At 33.4% G+C, this 21,976-nt stretch overlaps 1 protein-coding gene across 1 annotated transcript in view; it reads left to right on the forward strand.

Annotated features, from left to right (window-relative positions):
* The window catches only part of PHIP (pleckstrin homology domain interacting protein), a 122,689-nt gene that overhangs the window by 42,676 nt on the left and 58,037 nt on the right, over nt 1-21,976 (forward strand). Inside the window, exons 8-15 of the mRNA XM_065888990.1 lie at nt 4,791-5,012; nt 5,302-5,402; nt 9,632-9,702; nt 11,154-11,254; nt 11,351-11,391; nt 12,173-12,271; nt 13,076-13,229; nt 13,662-13,796. Of these exons, the coding sequence (XP_065745062.1) occupies nt 4,791-5,012; nt 5,302-5,402; nt 9,632-9,702; nt 11,154-11,254; nt 11,351-11,391; nt 12,173-12,271; nt 13,076-13,229; nt 13,662-13,796 (924 nt within the window). The remainder of the gene's footprint in view (nt 1-4,790; nt 5,013-5,301; nt 5,403-9,631; nt 9,703-11,153; nt 11,255-11,350; nt 11,392-12,172; nt 12,272-13,075; nt 13,230-13,661; nt 13,797-21,976) is intronic.

Consider the following 21,976-nt stretch of genomic DNA (forward strand, 5'->3'; position numbering starts at 1 on the left):
TATGACAATTTTACATTATTGAAAAGTGACACTAATGATCCACTACTGTCTTACATTTGCTTGGCATTAACCACTAGCTTAATATTATAATTTGATTTAAAAATGAATTCCATCAAAGCATCTTCAGTTTTCACCAGTTCGTGTATTTCTTAAAACTTATCATGGTTAAAATATTATAGTGACTATGCCTTGTCTGCTTAAAATTCTTCAGAAGCTTCCTCACCAGGTTAAATTCAAACTCCCTAACAGGCATTTAAAACCCCTACCTTCTATTACCTTCCTCAGATAAAACCTTTCCAGCTTAATTTTTGTTTCTAGTTTCCCACTTATACTTTGTACTCCCAACTTTTCTCACCTTGCCAAATCCCCAGTCCTAGCAGCAACATCTAGATGTTACTGAAAATAAATGAATACTTCGTTTTCCCCTAGGCATTAGAACTTTGCTTAAAAAACTTGTCAGTTGAGATATTTTTCTAAAATCATGCTATCTAATTTTAGCAGGAAGTTCACTGTTGCTTCCAGGTTTTTCCCCTTTTTCTTATTGCTCTTAAAATTCCACCACATTTTCAAACTTTGCTCACCTTTTTTTGGTTCCTTCTTTGTTTCCCCCTTCTCCACTTGAAGGAAATAATCTTCAGATATTTGTCTTACTTGCTAAGGTTAGAATCATCTAATTTCTTTGCTGCCTGCTTTAAAATTGCTATCTCCACCATACCTCTTCCCTCCTCGTGAAGCCTAGGAGCCTATGTGTCCCTCCTACCAAGGCTGACCCCTGTGCCTGTGTTGTCCATCTCTTTCTTTTCACCATTTAAATAACATTACTTTTGCTTTAATGTCCATACTGTCTTTAAAGTTTTGATTGAAAACTTATAATGTCCTGCTCTTTGGTTTATTATTGACTTTACTAACATTTGAGGTAGGCTTCTGGGAAGAAAGATCATTTGTTCAAATTCTCTGCATTTTGGTCTTTTTAAAAAGAGTAGTTTTATCAAAGTTTAGTTCATCCTTCCACATTCAACTTAAACACATCTATGGTGCTTTAAAAAATGTTTTCCCAGTAAATTTGATTTTTCTTCTTGTCTGCAGTCCTTTTCAAACAATTATTTATGTGTACTTGTATTTCTGATAGTCATTTTAAAAGAACTTAGTTGAATTTTGTCAAATCATATTTAGTTTCACATTTCCATAAAAACAGATGAATGATCACAAGTAATGAATGATGAAATAGAAGTTGCCTGAGGATGCTTTAGGGTTTGGTTTGAAATTCTGCCGGGAGTTCTGTGAGCAGGGTTAAGGGTTGGGGATAGTATACTACTTTATATCATAAAAGAGGATAGTGAAGAGAGTGAAAGTACGATGAAAAATTTCTCTCCTGCAATTTAATGGAAGAAAAGAAAGGTTAGTTGGGATACTACACACTAGGGGGAATTGTGTACAGTGGGTTTTTTTAAAACAAAAGTTTTGGTTTTTGGTTTTGTGGGGTTTTTTTAGTACTTGTCTAAATAAAGCAGAATTATAAAGTAATATTAAATTAGTGAACTTAATAAACTCAATAAGAATATAGTGGGGCTTTTTGTTCAATTTTAATTAGTGAAAAGTCACTGGAAGCTGAGTTTAGATAACAGGTTGCCCCTGTCCTTTTCATTGAAAGCTGGCATTTTGGTCAAAAAGATGTGTGGGTTTTGTTTGTTTTGTTTTTTCTGTTAACATGGAAAATATGTGATACACCTTCTATAGCAGAATATACAGCAGACTCTTAATTCAGATACATAAGAAATAATGAGATGACATGATTTTACTCTTTTCATATATTCTGCCTGTATTAGCATACTTAAAATTTTATTTTTGTTGTGAATGTAGATCAGAGGCAAATATTGCCTTAGTTTTTAGAAGGTAAGCAAATGAAGTGAATAAATTGACTTAATTTGTGGAATTTAGAGAAATTGAGGGTTGAATAAATGTTTTAAAGCCTTTTTTGGTTGTCCAACAAGTACCTAGTGCACTTCTTTCTACAATGCCAGGTGGTGTTGTAGACCAGCTTTCTGGAAATCACAGTCTACACACAGGCTCCTTCTTCATTTCCCACAGTTGGCAGGGATGTAATCCTCATCCTTTTTGTTCCCCCAAATACCTGTTGTAGCCATCTCTTCTGATCCTTCTCTTCTATAATAACAATATTACCATTCTCTCCTGCCTGTACTATTTTAACAACTTTCATCTGGCCTCCTACTTTCTCGCCTAATTCATACTGATGCCAGGATGATCTTTGGAAAACAAATCTGATCCTGATATTCACCTGCTTGATCGCCTTAAGTGATCCCCATTACATACCATACGCCTTCGTATCCCATAAAAGGGCCTGCACAGTTCTTCCCTGACTTCATCCTCTCACCTTCACCTCACACTTTGTTAGCTTACAGACTACTTGCAGTTCCCTGAACTTCTCACATTTTCATGCCTTTGATCATACTTTTCTCTCTAGTTGCCATGTGGAATATTTGTTCTTTTTAAAATAATAAGAATATTATTAAAGTAAGAATAAGAATACTACCAGCAACAAAAGCAATAATAGTAGATAGTCCACATATATATAAAAATATGTATATATATAGCTTTTACTCTATGCCAGGCGCTCTGCCTTCATTTACTCATTTCTTTTTTGCGACAACCCTATGAGGTAGGTGTAGATTAGAAGAATGAGGCAAAGAAGGTACATGTAACTCTTCCAAGGTCAAACGTGTAGAAAGTGGTTGCACCAGGTCCCATTCTCTCGCTTAATGGAATTCTAGATACGGTTGGATTTACTTCTACCTTTTTGCTAATAGTTTCTATTTGTGCCATCTCTTTTTTGTTCTTCTGCTTCTCTTTTACTGACTTGTGTTAGAGAGACATTTTTGTTTTGTTTGTTTTTGCGGTATGCGGGCCTCTCACTGTTGTGCCCTCTCCTGTTGCGGAGCACAGGCTCCGGACGTGCAGGCTCAGCAGCCATGGCTCACGGGCCCAGCTGCCCCGCGGCATGTGGTATCTTCCCTGACCGGGGCACGAACCCGTGTCCCCTGCATCGGCAGGCGGACTCTCAACCACTGTGCCACCAGGGAAGCCCAGAGAGACATTTTTGATGTAATTTTAATTCTCTTATTGATCTTTTAACCATTTTTTTTCTTGACCTCTAGAGTCTGTGCTCTTAAGCTACTACATTGTATTGACTGTCCAAACATCACTGCTTCTGGATTCCTTTCCAGATTCTACCTCTCCACGTTTGAGGAAAAACAGACTGCTCTCCTTTTAGATCTCTACTGATTAACAGTATAAGACTTAGGACATGTTATTGCATTTATATTCTTCTGCCTTGCTTCATAAGGACAGGAATACTACGTCTTTATTCATCACCCTTGAATCTCCAGTGTTTGGCACATATTTAATCGCAAGGCAAATGGATAAATGAATGCATGAATCACTGAATTTTAAAAAGGAACCTTGGAGATCATCCAATTTAACTTCCTTATTTTATAGATGAAGAGCTTGAGATTAAGTGAACGTGATGGGAATACCAGATTTTCATGTGAATAATTCACCAAAGTTAAGTTTTATTACTAGTCTTCAGTGGTTGGTAACCAATTTAATTTGCTTCAAAGGTCAGTCAGAAGAACTGGTTTTATAGTTAATTGAGAGTGCTCTAGGTAGTGTTGGCAGAATGTGGTTTAAGGTACAGCATTTAACATATGCTGTTAATACTGTGTTTGTGATCATTTATATGTCATGTCTGTCATCAGTATGAAGCGGATACTTCTTTCTCTGTCACTTGCTTTTGTAGATCCTCTAAGTACCTTCTAATATCAGATAAAATTGTGTGTGTATTTTTTAACAAATTAGATTGGAAGATTGTAAAGAATTCTAAACTACAATCTTTGCAATCTTTTGATAAATTTTGAATCTGGGGAATGGATATATGAGGTTAATGGTAATATTCTCTACTTTTTGTATGTTTAAAACTTTTTAATAATAAAAACTAGGGGGAAATAGGGAGAGGTTGGTAAAAGAGTAAACTTTGAGCTATAGGATGAATAAGGAAAATTAGAGAACAAAAAAAAGTCTAAAAGGTCTTACTGCTGCTTTGGCTAAGTGAAATTGAAGTGTTTATTTGTAAATATAGGAATTCATAGGAAACTCTGTATTCTTTACATTTTCTTCCTGAGCTTATGCTGCTGCAACAAACAAGTAATATATATATATTTTTTTATTGACTTCATACAGATAAAATTAATTTTTTTCTTATAACTGATGGGTGATTTTATATATAATGTATTTAGCTGAAGATCAGTGATGGGAAAGTCATGTATCATAGATTTTGGCTTCTTAGGAGAAAAAGCCTCAAATATGCTTCCTTTCATTTTTATATTAACATAGATAGGATTAGTCACTGTTGTGTATTACATTTGTTTTGCAGTTATAATTTTGTTATTTTAGATGTTCAGATTCTTTTACAAGGTTCTATATAGAGGGTACCATATAGGTAGTGGGTAGGGGACCATAGGTAAATGTTAGCTATTGCTAACATCCTACTTTTCCTGTTAGATGATGGGCACACAAGTATTCTTTATAAGTGAATAATTTAATAAAGTAGTCTTATGTAGAGGAAAATTCATAACACAAGTATTTAACACTTTTTAGTACTTAAAATTATAATTGTTGGGAAGTGGATGTAACAGATATGATTTTTTTTTAATCTGTGTTAAGAATTCCAATTAAAATTTAGAGTTAATTCTATTAATATCCATTTTTATTTTAAGGGTTCTGATGACTGTCTTGTGAAAATCTGGGCAACAGATGATGGGAGATTATTAGCTACTTTAAGAGGCCATGCTGCTGAAATATCAGACATGGCTGTAAACTATGAGAATACAATGATAGCAGCTGGAAGTTGTGATAAAATGATCCGAGTCTGGTGTCTGCGAACATGCGCGCCTTTGGCTGTTCTTCAGGGCCACAGTGCATCTATAACGTCACTACAGGTAGTCGTTTTAATCTCTGCAAAATCCTTGTTATAATCTAAAGTAAATTTTAAGAAGTCACTTTTATTATCCATTGTATAAAGCCAACTAAAATGAAAAAAGGAGTATTTCTCTTTTCTTTATAAGTACATGGACTTTAAATAACGTGGTAGCCATGACCTTCGTCAATTCTGAGTGTTCTCTCACTGTTAGTTCTCTCACTGTGTTAGTTGCTGTTTGTATGGTCAAGATGGGTTTATTATTTGGACTGTGTTACTCTTGTAAAAATTTTTTTTTCTTTGTTTTTCAGTTCTCACCATTGTGCAGTGGCTCAAAGAGATATCTGTCTTCTACTGGGGCAGATGGCACTATTTGTTTTTGGCTGTGGGATGCTGGAACCCTTAAAATAAAGTCAGTTGCTCTTCTATTTCATAGAATAAATGTGTATAATTTAATGGTTGAAATCACAAAAGTATGAAGTAGTCAACAATAGGAATAATTTTACTTTTTTTTCTCCTTGAGTAAGTAACAAATTCATTTTGTCTCTTCACTGATCTCTTTCATTTGTATGCTTTCCTTTTTTCATGCTTTAAAGAAAGATTTTTGTTAACATGTTTATTTCTTTTTTCTCTTATCTTTTTTCCTAGCCCTAGCTCTTTCAGAATATACCTGTCTTATTACCACTTCTGTTTTGTATGCTGCAGTTACATATCAGTAACTCCTTTTGGTACTGAGAACATAATCTTCAGAGTTCCTAGTTCTATAGAAGAATTGTAATTATTTCTGTTATCGCATCTATAGACTGGATTTTATTGTAGATCTAGGGAAATTTAGGAAAATGCAATCATTAAATTTTCACTGAACTATATCAAGGTAGATAGATGTACCCTTCCCTCTGCCCCATAATAGCATTTTGCATTTGTGCTTTCACCTATAATAATATCTTGGTTTATCAAAATAAGTTGTCTGCACAATATTATGTTTAGATTAAGGACACTGAGGCAAAGAAAAGTTAACCAACTTTCCCACAGTTAAAAGTTTTTAAAAATGGCAAGGCCAGGACTGTAACATTTCCCTGCCCTCTGGTTCTGTGCTGTGTCATGCCACCTCTTAACTGGATATAGTGGGAGAAGTGCTGTATTTACCCCATGGAAATCTGTAAATGGAGAGGTAGTGCATACAGTGATTCCATAGTGTTGAAATGGCCATCTCTGAGCTCTCAAGGTAAAAACTCATTTAGATTAGATATATCTCAATAATTGTTTCTGACATCTGTTTATAAACTATCAACCCAAATTGAGTTATTTAATAAAATAATTTGTGTATGTCTTTGTTATTTCGAAACAGTAATGTTTAGATAAACCTCATATGTGTGAACATTCCTGAATAGTGCCTCTTATGGCAGGGCATTTAGGGGGCTGTGGCAGCATGGGTAGCATAATACAGCAAACTATACTTCTTTTGCAGAAAGGATTGTGATCAAAGACTTGGCTCTTGGGAGAAAGCAAGCTGATTTCACTTTAGTTGCATTCTTAATATTTAGAATAGTAAAGGCTTTCTGTAGGCATTTAGATAAAAGTTGAAATGTTTCACTCGAGTATGGACAATAGCAGTAGTTAATTGTTTTCTCCTTTGAGTATTCTTTACCTCCTTATGATCTGATTTTGATACCTTCGTCTTGTCCTGTCTTGTTTTTGAAGAAAAAGTGATCAGCAATTTTCGAATCAACATAGGAAGAAAAAATGTGTTTACAAAATTAAGCTCTCACTTTGTGCTTCTGGAGGATTACATTGCTAAGTACAGTAACATTTATTTGGAAGTGAGAAGTGATGTATTCCATATAAATGATTTTTTTCAGAACCTTTATGTAGATTCACCCATAAACCCACTACCCTAACAATTTTTTTCACATAATTTTAATAGCTGCATTATATTCCATTGAGCTGTTCCATACTTTGCTTAGTGATTTTCCTATTTTTGGACATAAAATTTTTTTCTAGTTACTTAAAAGTAATATTCTATTTGTTATTATAATTGTCCCATGAAAACTTTTAGCTTGAGTTCAGGCATAAAAGTAAGAGTAATTTTCCTCACACGCAGACTTTGAGATGCCTGTTTTCCTTTCTTTATGTGTACATGGTTGATAACTGCCGAAAAATGCGGCCTTAATTACTAATCAGAGGCAAAAATCGTATTGAACGGTAATGCTTTTGAATAATCTTTGGGGTAAGTGACTTCAGCAACCCAGTCTGCATTAATTGAAAGAATCAGTTCTATCAGTAAATGAAATCTGTTTTGGAAACCCAAATCTCTTAATAAATTCACTTTTATATAGGGTTTATGTATATGGTAACAACTCCCACTAGTAAAGATGCTGCTTCTTAGATGAGTAATTTGAGTGGCTGGTTGACTCGAAAACTGGCTCAAGAGATTTCTGAGTAGGAGGAAGGTGTCCAAGCCTAGACAGATGTGAGAAAAGAATTGGAATCCTAAAATGTGCAAATGATAATAATGATTACAAATTTTTATTAAGCACTTAGTCTGTCAAGCCTAGTATTAGGCACTCTATAACTGTTACCTCATTAATTCTTATGACAGCCCTATGAGGAAGGTATAATTATTATCTTCAGGACAGATAGGAGAGAAAACTGAGGCAAATACTGGAAGTGCACTGTCAGAACCTCCTCTTAACCACTAGGCCAAACCAAATAGCAGTTATTTCTTGATGGACCATCTTGAACTGGTTGAACCTACTAAAATACTAATAATGCTAATAATAATTTACTGAGTGTGCTGGGCACAGAACGAAGCACTTTATGTGCATTAAACTCATCTAATTCTCTCTGGGACTCTGAGATATGTTCTCATATTTACCCCCCATTTTACAGATTAGACGACTGAGGTACAGAAACGTTAACTTGCCTAAGCTCACACAGATAAGTGGCAGAACTGGGAACGGAACTCAGAAGAGTCTTGAGTTCTAGGCCTTGTCTCGAAATAGTTCCTCAAATGTACATTTAAAAATAAATTATGTGTACCTGCTTATCTGTTTTTTTCTCTTTAAAAATATTAACATTCGTTTGAAATGACAATCTGTATGATTATTTGCATGTTCTGGTTATGAGTGCTAACTAACTGGTTGTTTGGCACATGTATGAGCAGTTGTGCCAAAACTTAATAAAAACGCAGCTCCACAGTCTGCAAGGTACTAATGGAAGTAGTGCATTTAGTTGCCTTTATAGTTTCAGATAAATTTACTTAGAGTTAATTTTCCTCTGAATAAATGTTTAGGTTTTAACTGTTTTAGTAAGTTTCTCTTTCTCCATATCAGTTATGCTCAGCTGTATCAGAGTCTGTTAATATTAAGAAAATTTACAAATTTATTTTTTAAAATTTTAGAAAATAGTTTTTGTTGTGTTCTGTTGTTCAGAATATATAATTGATAGATCAGAAGTATTTTGTACTTTTTTTCCCTAAATGACCACAAGATGGAAACCGTTCTGTGTTCAGTAGTTGTGGATTGTGAAAGTTATGCAGTGCACTCTGGTTGAAGGCTCTAATTATTTTTTAGTTCTCTCTCCTAATATTCTGAGGAAAAACTTGGTCAAAATATATGTTAAGAAGGGCTTTAAATATGATCGCTGTATTGGAACATTACGTATACATTGTACATATATTGGAGCTGGTATGGGTAAAATCTGTAATTTAATTTTCTTTAGTATAGTTGGCACTAAGCATTAATGTCAATAGCATTAATATAAAACATATGATCTGTAGTATAATTATACAATTAATGTAAGTATAGTTGAGTGTGACCTATTTTCTATAGATCACTAGTTTTTTTTTTTTTTTTTTTGTGGTACGCGCGCCTCTCACTGTTGTGGCCTCTCCCGTTGCAGAGCACAGGCTCCAGACGCGCAGGCCCAGCGGCCATGGCTCACGAGCCCAGCCGCTCTGCGGTATGTGGGATCTTCCCGGACCCGGGGCACGAACCCGTGTCCCCTACATCCGCAGGTGGACTCTCAGCCACTGCGCCACCAGGGTAGCCCTATAGATCATTATTTTAAATGAGCATTATAGTTGATGTGAGAGTCAAATAGTCTTCAGATTTTCACTAGAATGTAAGATTCTTAATTTTTGGAGTCTTAAAGGGCATATTTTATAGAAAGTAAACAGAGGGAGATGTTTAATTAACACTGTCTAATATTGAAAAAATTTATTGATTGATGGTGTATATATGCCAATGAGACAGCACCTATTTTGCTAATGTTTACAAATGACCTGTATTTCCTTATATATTTGTGCATTGCTATTCTGCTGTATAAAACTGAGAACCTGTTAAATTGGATTAGATGATTAGAAGTGAGTGTAACCGATAACTACATGCCACGTGTGACAGTGGCTTTGTTTCATGTGTGGATTGTTGTATAATCAGGAGCTTCTGCAAAACCTGTGTCTAAAGTTTCCACAAGATCCTGCTGATCATGACATATAATGATTTTGAACTTGTTTTTAAGAAGGGAGCCCTCTGTTGCTTCTTATTTAATTTTGTCCTTCTGTAGTTATTTTTGGAGACAGCTGAGTTCTGGTGTTGCTGGTCCCTTTGAGATATTTTTAATTGGTTATTTTTTGTATTACAGTCCGAGACCTGCAAAATTTACAGAGCGCCCTCGGCCTGGAGTTCAAATGATCTGTTCTTCTTTTAGTGCTGGTAAGATTTTTTTTCTTCCTAATTCTCCACTTAAAGTTGTATAAGTTTTATTCTCCACTTAAAGGGTTCTAGTGGAACACATAAAATTTTGGAAAATACTTGCTGTTGTAATATAAATCATATTCTCATGCGCATACCAGGGGATGATCGTAAATTAGTTTATAAGTATTTGAACTTTGCTCAAGTTTAGCTTATATACTCATTTGATTGAGTGTATAAATGATTAAGATTTTTCTTTAAGAAGACCATAATTCTTTGGTAGGAGGGATAAAATAGTTTCAAAATTGACTGTTAAAGAATAAATCTTTGAATAGTTATCTCTTTGAAAGAATAAATCTTTGAATAGTTATCTCTTTGAAAGAAAAGTAGTTTTAAATCTGTTTTATATTTTTATGGATTTTGGAGTCACACATAGCTAAGTAAAATAGGCTGATAGATATTTGTACATCTTTATTAATTACTTTGCTCCAGATTATTCTTATTCGCTCTTTAAAAGGTAGCAGTGTAGCAATGCTAAGATTCCAGTTATGTTTTGAGTTTATGTAGCAGCATTTTGAATGGATATTAGAGTCTTTTTAAACAAATTATGATCTGGAGATTTTAAGCGAATTGATGAGAAAATGAAACACGAATTAATGTTCCTAATACCAGTTCCTTCCACGTTTATTTCCGGTTTTACCTTTTCTTTTCCTTTCATAATTGTGGAGAGCAGTAGTACCTGAGATAAGAGATTGCAAACTGAGGACATGAATCTATTTTTGCCATACTAATATCTAAACATCTTTAATTACTAGCTTCTAGATTTCCACTGCTACTACCATGAAGACAGTTTTACTTCTAGTAGTAACGTAATTATAGGCACTACATATGCTTCAGAGTACTCTAGATGCGATTATATATAGCACTGTCTTCAGCACTATGGGAGGGTATTGATTCCAAGAGAGAGTAAATTGCATATACAAATAACTGTAATGCAGAGGAGAATGTATTTGCTACAGGACAAAGTCTGAGTGAGAGTTCAGAGGAGAGCAGGCGTATTTGATTGCAAGTCTGTAAAGCCTGTAGTGAAGGCGCTGGACCCTAAAAATTTGATAGGATTTTAACAGATGGGAAATGAGGCAAGAGAGGGATTTCAGCAGAATTAAAAGACATGTTTTCTAATAATGGTGACTGATAATTTTAACATGATTATGTAGTTACTTGGTGAAATCATTTGTTAGAAGAAAGCTTCTATAAATACTGAAAAATTCTTCCCAGGCAAAGCTTATGTTAGCAAACTTTCTTAATTTCAGGTTAGGTGTATTATATACATTAGGATAAGTATGAATAGTTTTAGAATGAAATATTAGTCATTCAACATATATTATGATAATGTTGCTTGCATTTATTATTTAATTCCCAGAGATTCTGACATTGTGTCTCACTCATAAATGTTTGGTGTTATTCCTCAGGTGGAATGTTTCTGGCCACAGGGAGCACAGATCATATTATTAGGGTTTATTTTTTTGGATCAGGTCAGCCCGAGAAAATATCAGAATTGGAGTTTCATACTGTAAGTATTGCTGAAAAGAGTTAGATGAGTACAATTTAAATGAGTCTAACGGTTTATATTCAGGATCCTCTTTTTTGTTCATCTGTTTATATATAGGACAAAGTTGACAGTATCCAGTTTTCCAACACTAGTAACAGGTAAAATAATTATTTTTGTTTGTCAAATTTAATTCCAGTTTTTAAATTATGAAATAAAGACAATTCTTATGGTCAGGTTTTAGTTAGATTTGTATATTAATTAGCCACCTAAAATAAAGATCTTGACTAGTTATAATGAAAAGTCAATATAGCCTTCACATGCCTGTGAACACGGCTTTATGTTTTATCTGTAATAATGTTAGTTTATTTGGCCACTGTTTTTTTAATAATAGGGACTTTTATCCATCCTACATATTTTCTATACATATCAAAGTGTAAAGAAACTTAGTAGAGATTGGAAATGTATCATAATGTAGTATTTGAGGCAGAACTGTTTATGGATGATAAGCTTAGATGACATTGTATAAGTTTTCTCATGTTCTTGTTTTAAATTTTAAAAAGATATTTCTACGCCTGATTAGGATGAGTCAGGTTCTTTAATGTTGAAAGGAAAATCTGTGTTTTTCCATTGGAAAATATCAATTCTCTTTCTAAGGTAATAAATAGTGGCCTTGAATCACTTTTGAATGTTATTTGTGAGACCTAGCTGTGCACATTAGAATCTGTATATGTATTTAAAAATTTTAAAGCCCATGAAGTTTCAGAAATTCTTAGATTTGCAGAGAATATCAGATAGAGTAATTTCTATTATATTAGAATGCTGTGTAAGTAAAGATGAATGCTGTCTTTTTTAGCATTTTTAAAAACATAACTCTATTGGAAAGTGCACTTCGGTAGAGCACATATGATTTTTTTATTTGGGGGGTGGGCTCCTTTGCAGGTTTGTAAGTGGCAGTCGTGATGGGACAGCACGTATTTGGCAATTTAAACGAAGAGAATGGAAGAGTATTTTGCTGGATATGGCTACTCGTCCAGCAGGGTAAGAGATGAAATTTGAAATATTACGTAGATATAGCTAGAACATTTAAAGTTGTAAAGCTATATTACAGGTTGGTGTGACTCAGCCTGTAAGTGTATGTATCATAAACCATGTTAAAATGTTTACTTTTCTGTAACAACTAGAGGTGCTTTTGGCGATGAAGATGTTGATTTTTATAAAATGAATTTTTGCCCTGTTTGAGAAGACCTGCTGCATTAATGATTCCTTTCAGTTCAGTTTTGTTAAGAGGAGGATGATAGTACTGTAAGAATAGCTGCAAGTTTTACTAGTTTTTTCAGAAAGCAGAACATATTATAATGTTCCGTCTGATACAGGGATGATGTGCTATATTCACTGGTTGTCTCCAGCCAAGAGAAATTATACTACACGTTGTAACTGTTATTTTGGTTTTAATATTTTATCCTGTTTGTATTTGTGTGTAGTAGTCTCAGAAGGGAGAGCAAAGTAGTTAGCAGGGCATGACAGCAACAGTAAAAGATGGTGAGTGAGCAGCATGGCTCAGAGTTCCTGGATCCAGAAAGAGTTAAAGCCAGTAATATTTACTCAAGGTCATCTATTACTAAGGACTTAGGAGTGCTGGAATCCTGATTTTGCTGACTTCGTGCAGTGATTTTTGCCATCGTTCTTTGTTGGTTCAAACTATTCTTAATTACCATGTTAAACAGTAGTTAGTTATCCATGTTAATAAATGTAACCTATAAGAAAATACATTTAGGTTTTTGTCATATTCGTATTTTAATAAATAATATCAGTGTAAACAAATACTGCCTCCATCACTTTCAGCCAAAACCTTCAAGGGATAGAAGATAAAATCACAAAAATGAAAGTAACTATGGTAGCATGGGATCGGCATGACAATACAGTTATAACTGCAGTTAATAACATGACTCTGAAAGTTTGGAATTCTTACACCGGTCAACTAATTCATGTCCTGATGGTGAGGAAAAAAGACTAATTTTTATTTGGTATAAACTGAAGCTGATTGTAGAATAGAATATTTTCATTAAGAAATAAAGTCTTTTGTATTATCTGAGATCTCTTGTTGGCTGGGTAACAGGTCTTTGTGGGAGAATGGAAATAATCTTAAAATGCACTTAAACAGGTTTGCCTTAGAAATATACATCTTGCTATTTTTTTAGTATGTAGGGCTGGATCAGTAAATAATATTCTCAGGTTTCACCAAATGATAGCAAATCCCTGGACAGTGATACTAGCTCAGCTTTGTTATTATACATCGATAAATTTGAAGATTTTTACCACTTTAATAATTCTTAAAACTCATATTTTAGAAATGTTGTCCTGTCGGTGTTTGAGTTTTCTTTTTATCTTTTAATATTTGTAATGCTTTGCCACTTAAAAAATATTTCAGGGTCATGAAGATGAGGTATTTGTTCTTGAGCCACACCCGTTCGATCCAAGAGTTCTCTTTTCTGCTGGTCATGATGGAAACGTGATAGTGTGGGATCTGGCAAGAGGCGTCAAAATTCGATCTTATTTCAATATGGTAATTATCAGTCTCTTCATATTATGGCTGTTAAAGACCTGGGGAGTTCTTGACACAGGTCCCCTGCATATCACAAAGGAAATCCATTGAAGAAACGGTTCAGACATTGTTTCCACTTTAAGTTTTAAAAAAGAGTTATTATTTATTCCATACTTCTATTGAGATACTAAATTTAAAAGAAAATTGATATGTCTATTTCAATACCTGTATATTGTGATAACTAGTTTAGTTTTTAAAATACTTTTAATAGTGAAACTTTTATGAGAAACTCACAAGTATGAAAAGACAATATAGAGAAGAAAAATGTTTGGAAAACCATGTGAAGAAATTATAAGTAAATATATTGTGTTATTGTATTTCATCAGCAGTCCTCCAGTGCAACAGAATTTGATTCAAATATATCCATTTTAAAATTAAAGCCAAAACAACAGATACTCTTGCCTTTTATCAAGTTATGGTACGTTAGATATTTATTTGGGTTAAGCCCTTTTCCCTCCACATTTTGTTTCTTGTATAGATATTTAGCATATTTTGCTGAGTATTTGAATTGCAATGGTTTAATATCACACACAACTCATGCAGTTTCCACTCCTCTAACTAGTGTATGAAGGCAAAAGCGCTCCGCTCCTCAAATGCTGCTGTTGTGTATCTAGGCATACTTTTTTTGTGTACTTCCTGTATATCAGGGCTGCCTTTCAACAAAGAAAACAAAAAGGAAGGCATGTGTTTCTACTATTTCAGCATTTTTAAATTAGAAATTAATTATAAAAACCTCTAGTAATAAATCATAAAGCAATACAATTAATAGTGTGTGGCCAGAATTATTTTGCAAAAAAAACTATTTGACAAAAAACAGTCATTTGTAAAATGTAATGGCTTGTGAAAATTTTCATAAAAGTGACACTACTTGATTGATAATCATAATAAAGTGACTTCTATGTAGTAAGCAAGCAGAATATAAAAGGAATTTTTATTAGTGAAGAAATTAACTTTAGCTGTTGTTGTGGATATGCCTTAGTGTACATAAGGTAAGATACAATTGGTCAAATTCTTATTTTTCTAAAAAGACAGTGTTAATTATTTGGGGTACAAGTGTTAGTGATAGATGGATTTCCTTAGTGATTATTTGTATAGAGAAGAATTTTTAAAAAACGAATCTTTAAATATGCTCGTAAAGAATTTTTTCTTTTCTCCTCCTCTGTCCTTGTGTTTCTGATTTGCTTCTTTTTGGAACATCTCTGCTGAATAAGAAAATAAGTCATATCTCAGTTTGCCTTTATAGCTTCAAAAGAACACAAATTGTGGGCTATACATGTTAGTTTCATATTTTCAAAGGTCATTGATGTATTAGTAGAGTGTTTGGAGGGAAAGTGTTCTCTCATACTTGAATATTGCTTTCACCTTTAAGTTATAAAGGTGAATTTTTCCTCATCAGGTAAGTTGATCACACTAATATTCCACATATCAGTAGATATAAAAATTGCAGCACCTTGAGATTGAAGTGACTTGCTCTTAGACCAGTAAAAATTAGTGATATAACCAGGAGTAGAAGTCAGCCATATTATGTTGTATGCTCTTTGAAATTAGGTAAGGAATTAGTTACATTACTGCCTCAAAAAGTATTATTTGCTTAATAAGAGTTTTAGATAAAGCTATTTTCCTGTTCTTTCTATGAATAATAGAGAGAAAAGCCTCTAAAGGGTGGAAGAAACCAATTTTTGTAATAGTAGAACTGGATGGATATCTATTGAATCTTCAAACTGAGAAAAACAAAACATAGACTAAAAAGGATTAAAAATATATCTTGCATTTAAAAAGCTGGAACATAAGCTACCCCTCATCACATTAAAATACAGATACTCACTTTAATTTTTTGCATGCTTTTTAATAGCTTCCAGAATTCTTCTACTTCGAAAATACTTAATACCTCATTTGGGTCTCATGAAAACCTTGTAATATAATTAGGGTAGATTTTATTGTTACTGGTTTTATGAATGCAGAAACTGTACAGAGATGAAGTGATTTGCCCTGGTTTACGTAAATCACAGAGCTATCATACGGGCATTTGGGGTTTAAACCCATGATTTTTGTCCCCTGCTAATGTGTTCTTAATGCTATCTCTAGTTGTGGTTGGTCATTACATAGCTAATTCCCCAGCTGTGTCCAGTTAGTGATATGTCCGGGGGAAAATGTTTTCATAGTGATAGTAACTTTGAGTAGATCTTTTGAGATCTTATTATGTAGCTTGATGATTTTTCTGTCTCTTAATTTACAAGTTGCCTAAGTACCCTACTTTTTGCTCTTCACTCCTTTGTTCACTTCATTTTTTTTTTTTTAATCTATAGACAGATAGAAGATAAAGCATCCAGCATTGCTATTAAGAAAATAAAAACCATTTGAGGGAGAAGTAGAAGCTTGTGTTCACTGTCTGCTATCATGAATGTTGAGTTTTGGCTATAGTTATAACTGTTTGGTTGTGTGTAGCTAATCAGTAAGTTTTTGAGTTACTAAAATAACATAGAAGTTGATCAAGTACAAATTCAATCCATGATATTAGATTGTACTAGTAATCATAAGTTCAATTTAATAAATACCTTTTGATCACCATGTAGAGGGATTCCTTATAATATCTTGGATGATTTAAAGATGAATAATTCTAGTGGAATATACCCCATTTCTAGACTAGAAATTGTAAAAGTTTACACAAAGTATTGAGATTAAGTAATATTTCATTTGAGTTTTTAGATTGAAGCTTAGAAGTATTGAATAAATTCACTATTACACCTGTGGCCAGAAAATAAGGAATGTAAACTGTACCTTTAAAAGAGCAAAAATTCTATATACAAATTCTTAAAAATGCAGGTTTTTATCAAGTGTATTTTGAGAGTACTGCTTTAATATTTGTCTTTTTATGATAATTGAATTTTCTACTTGAAATTTATAATGCTTTGCGAAAAGTAATGAAACCATGTAACAAATAATTATTTTATGTTAATCAGCGTTTTACTGCACTTTTCTTACCTATTACAGAAGTTAAAAATCTTTAAAACATTTTTAGAATAAAAAATATATCTTCAGTGGTTTCAAAGGTTGAATGTTTTAAAAGTCCATGTTTGACGTATGGTAATTGCATTTTAATACATTTATTAATAAAGTTAATAAATTTAAAAATATTTTGAAACATTAACATTTTATTGTAGTATGGCACGTGATATTCATCATTCAGATAAATTTTCTAATTCCTTTTTTCTTTTTCCTGTATCAAGTACAGTTTTTAAAATATTTTAGCACCACCTAAATCTGAAAACAGATTAAAAGATTTAAGATTGAGAGTTGAGATAAAAATATTTAATTTCTTGTATGCTTACATAATCCCCTAATTCATTTCATTTCAAAATCTTATAAATTCTCAACTTGCTGGTGGTGGTGTCTAGAAAAACTGATGGGGTTATTTTCCTCATTTTTATTGCTAGCTTTCCTCTTAATAGAGGATCTGAATGATAAAAGCAGTTGGGGGTGGGTGCTGGGTTTGTTTTTGTTACTTGTAAGAAGTGTATGATGAGATGGTATAACTCAGGGTATCAAATGGGATAGACAATACATGCTCCTTGCACTCCCCTAACCCCTCTGTTGTTTCATCTTTAACTAAAAATAAAACAATGTAAACTTTTAAAAGCATTTGTTGGAAAAGCATAATATGTAAGGTGGAAGGCTAGAGCCTTTCTTTCCTCTTTTTTAATGAACCAGAGAAAGGAGCTAAAGAGAATATTGTAGAGAACGTTGTGAACATAAGATAACTTTATTCTTTAAAAAACCTAAATTCTAGGCCTTAAGCTATACTTATTTACATTCGTCTACTAACTCTGTCAATTATTCATGTTTCAGCTGAATAGATCCTATATAGCTTGAGTATTCAGGGCAAAAGTTGAGTATTTGGGGATATTTTATTGAAGACTGATAGTGTATATTAAGAATATTTCAAACTATTGATGTTCTGTCTTTGGATGTGACAGGAGGTATCTTGTTTTGATAAGAGTTGTTCTAAATTCTAGTTAAAAGGCTGTAAACTCCTATTAAATGCTAAGAGGCAGATAAATTATTTCGCAGAATAACTTGAAAATGTGTGCAAACTCTCTGAACTAAAGTTGAGGGTTTTTGTATTATATTCCCCATCCCCCCAAAAGAGGTAGGCAAGTTTAGAAGTTTAATACACCCATAAATGTTCCTAAAATACAAAGTTGTTTTTTATAGCCTTTTTTCCCTTTAAATTTATCACAGTACAGCCAAGTTTTAACTACAAGTTTAATGAAATGAGTATTAACTTAATTTGAAAAGATACGAAAAGTGACTTTGACATTTCTTAGTACTAGGCCATTTTATGATTAGGTAGAAAATAAAGATGTTTGGAGGGGGATTTGTACCTTTCCTCGTGTCTCTGGCACTTTTGCTTTATCTTTTCTGCGCTCTTTTCTCTATTTCTATTGTTCTAGCTGTGTCTGTCTGTCTGTCTCTTTCTCTCCATATCGTTCTATTTCTGTAATGTTATTCAGAGCTCTAGTTTGTTGCCTTTTGTCTGGTTTTGATTTTAATTGAAGAGTACAGTGTCTCTGGCTAGAAAGCAATTTTACTGAATTTGATTTTTGCTTTGCTTTTGTTGTTTCATGGGTAAATTCCAAATAACAGTTTTCATTTATTTAATTAAATTTTCCTTATTTTTTATAATTGTTAACCTTTCTTTTACTTGAGATTTTAAAAAAATGTTCCAGTGTCCACTAATCCAGAACAATATATTTCTCCTTGCAACGTTCCAAACAAGCAGAGGCTGCCAATCCACCACTCAGAATTTTTGCACATGCATACTTCTGACATTAACATGTTCTCAGTGTGACCTCTAGTTTAGTTTTGGACAATTGTAGCTGCATGTATCTAGGAAAGGGAGAAAGAAGCTTGAAATAGGTGTATCTCGTATCGTGTTCTCTTGTGAATCAAGATTTCAAGACCTTTCTTTCTCTTCCTCTCTCTTCCTCCATCTCTCTTTCTCCTTTCTTTTTCTCCTTCCTTCCCTCTTTCGTTCCTTCCCTTTTATCTCATTACCTATCTATCATCATCTAACAGGATGTCATATACCTGCGGTCTGTTTGTTAAAAGGATTTTTCTGATACTTCCATTCTTTGTTTCAGCCTCTCTGCATAAGAAATTACCTTCAATCTTCTGATTGTAAACTTCAGTTATTGTCATTTTCTTTCAGGTTTCTGGGGTTCTTTAGATTCTGTCTCTTTCTCATTCTATATCTTGATATCAAAAACATATCTTAATATTTGTTGCCATGAATGTGAGCTTGTCATACTATATTATATTTGGTGAATTACTTTTTTTTATGTAGTAATTTTGACATGTTCCATGAGTTGCTATCACAAGGATATTTTGAGATTTGATAGTTATAAGGGAAAGTATGTAAAATTACGGAATGTAAACATGCAGGTGAAAACATTTTGATTAGCAGATACTTGAGTGATTTTGTACATAAACACAGAATATGGGAAGAGTAGGACGTGGTCCTTCTTTTGTTTTTGTTTTTAATCCAGCTTGCAGTTAAGTTGGGGAGATAAAATATACCTGAAAAGATAAGTATGGCTAAATAGTTTGAAGTGGTAGTGTGGCATATGAGAAAAGATAATTGGTATACCTAAAAATGTAAGGATAACTTCAGGGTGGATGGTCAGAGGAGGAAGAATTGGAATTATGCCTTGAAAGATAAATAACAGTTGTGTCAGAAGATAATTTTATAAGTAAGAGGAATATTATATAAATAGCCAAATAAGAAATGTTAAGACATGTTCATAGAGTAATTTGGAAAGTTTTTCTGGGATAGACTTTGAAAAATGGGTGATAAAATGAAAAGCATAAATTGAAGTGGCTTGTTGGTGCCCTCAAATTACTTGTAAACATAGAGAATAGCTAACCTAGTGGGGGTTTTGGTGAATTACTTTATATTCTAGAAACTTAAGAGAAAAATATTTTGGTTGCCAGTGGTAGTGTTTCAGGTATGAAATTGGATAGGTGGGGGAGATCTGCTTTCATCAGTGAAGTCATGATGAAACATTGTAGCGACAGGTAGTAAATTTGTGAAAGAAAAACATACATAGGACTTGGTGTTCTGTGCTGATAGAAGGATTAGAGCTAGAGAGTGACAGAAAATTTAATAAATGTTAAGAGTATTGAGCCTAGGTGATCTTGAAAACAGTGATACTCTTAATGGAAATATGGGAGATGTGAAAGAAAACGGATTTTTTAAATATGTTTATCGTGATGTAGTGTTGGACTTTTTGTGGAAATGGACAGCCAGCACTTGGAAATAGACTACTTGGAGAGGCTAGTTGTAGAGAGAAAGAAGTGTAGTCTTCCATGTAGAAAGATGTCATGGAGATAGAGAGGACAGTGTAGAGGGCTTAAAACTAAACATTTAGAAATACAGTTGACCCTTGAACAACATTGGCTTGAGTTGTGCAGGTCCACTTACATGCGGATTTTTTCAATAGTAAATACTATAGTACTACCCAGTCCGCGGTTGGTTGAATCCACGGGATGCAGACCGTCGATACAGAGGAACTGCGTATATATGGAGGGCTGGCTATATAGTTATATGTGGATTTTTGACTGTGCAAAGGGTTGGCGCTCCTAACCTCCTTCATCATTTAAGGGTCAACCTTAGTCATGTTTAGCAGAATGGAGAAGAGATTACAATCTCCAGAAAGTGTGTTGGGAAGACACCATGCTATGTCAGAGAGGCCAAAGGAGGAGAATCAGTTTCAAGGAGGACTTGATTAATAGTATTACTTCCCTCAGAGAAATCAGAATATGGGTAAACGAAATGGTGTTAAATTTGAAGATGAGTTATTTATTTTAGTAATACATTTTTCTTTTGATGAACATTAGAGTTGATTCTTCAGAATCACTTTAATATATCTACTGGTTTTATTAAGTCAGTTACAACAGTTTCCTTTTTTATATAAACTTATTTATCTTGGCACCATTTATTTTAAATAGCTATCTTCAATTCATATGTAATAATGTTACCATTAATTAAAGAATTTTCAATGTTAAAGTAAACATTTATTTAGGAATAATCTTTTAAAGTAACTTGATGACACCTGGACTGTTGGAGTGTGGATAGCTTCCCTTAAGATATATTCTTGGTTTACACCGTTACTATAGTAGTAATTAGAAGGTGACCTAAGCATATTTTAATCATAGGTATGACAATGTCTATCTCCAGCATCTAGGGTACATTCTTAATTAAGTTTATTTTCCCCCAGGTTGATAGCTTTAAAGGTTCTTTATACATAAGACTTTCTAAGGGTAATTCTTAGCATAAATTTAGTTTCTCAGCTCTTTTATTCTTGGAATATGAATCTATCCCATAAAATTATTAGGATATTTTGAAAGGTTCCTCATTTGAAATTGTGGAGTATTTTCTAGGTGAGATACTTACTCCCTTCTAATCAATGGTATATTTTAAAAAATGAATGAGACCCCAAAATTGACTGTGGTCATAGACTTGGAATAATTCCATAAAAGGATGATTCTGCCTAAGAAAGCCAGTTTTTTAAGCATCCTGATTTGTGTTGAGTTCCTTTAGGAGTACATGCTTCTCATATTCATCTCTGTGTGTTCCTCACCATTGATGTAATTTAGACCCTATAATTTTAGTCTGTATTCTGGTGCTTTCAGCATACCTCATTTTCAGATTGTCCAGTTCTTCCAAAAAAGGCTTCCTGAATATTAGGTGTTAGGATTTTAGAAGTGGGTAGGACTCTAGTGATCATTTAAATGACCTTTATCATTTCGCAGAGATATTAAGTGATTTACCCATTACTAGAGGAGAGGTCTCTTCAGTCTTAGGCGACAGTCTTCTGTCTCCTTTAATTATTCATCTTTCTAATTCACAAGAATTATATTAGAAGTTGTGGATTGTATTCTGCCTTGAAAAGGGTACTAGTATTCTTCATTAAATATGACAATTCTGTCATCATCAAAACTCTTTAATTCATAAGTTTTTGCATTGATTTTTTTCCAAGTTCAGTGTAAACTTCTAAACTAACAAGATTGTGCTGCTCATTTCTTGGAAATATTTCTAGAATTCTTTAGTCAGTATGAGAATTTTCCTACAAAGGAGTCAT

Source organism: Phocoena phocoena, chromosome 12 (genome assembly GCF_963924675.1).
Source record: "Phocoena phocoena chromosome 12, mPhoPho1.1, whole genome shotgun sequence".
NCBI classification, from domain to species: domain Eukaryota; kingdom Metazoa; phylum Chordata; class Mammalia; order Artiodactyla; family Phocoenidae; genus Phocoena; species Phocoena phocoena.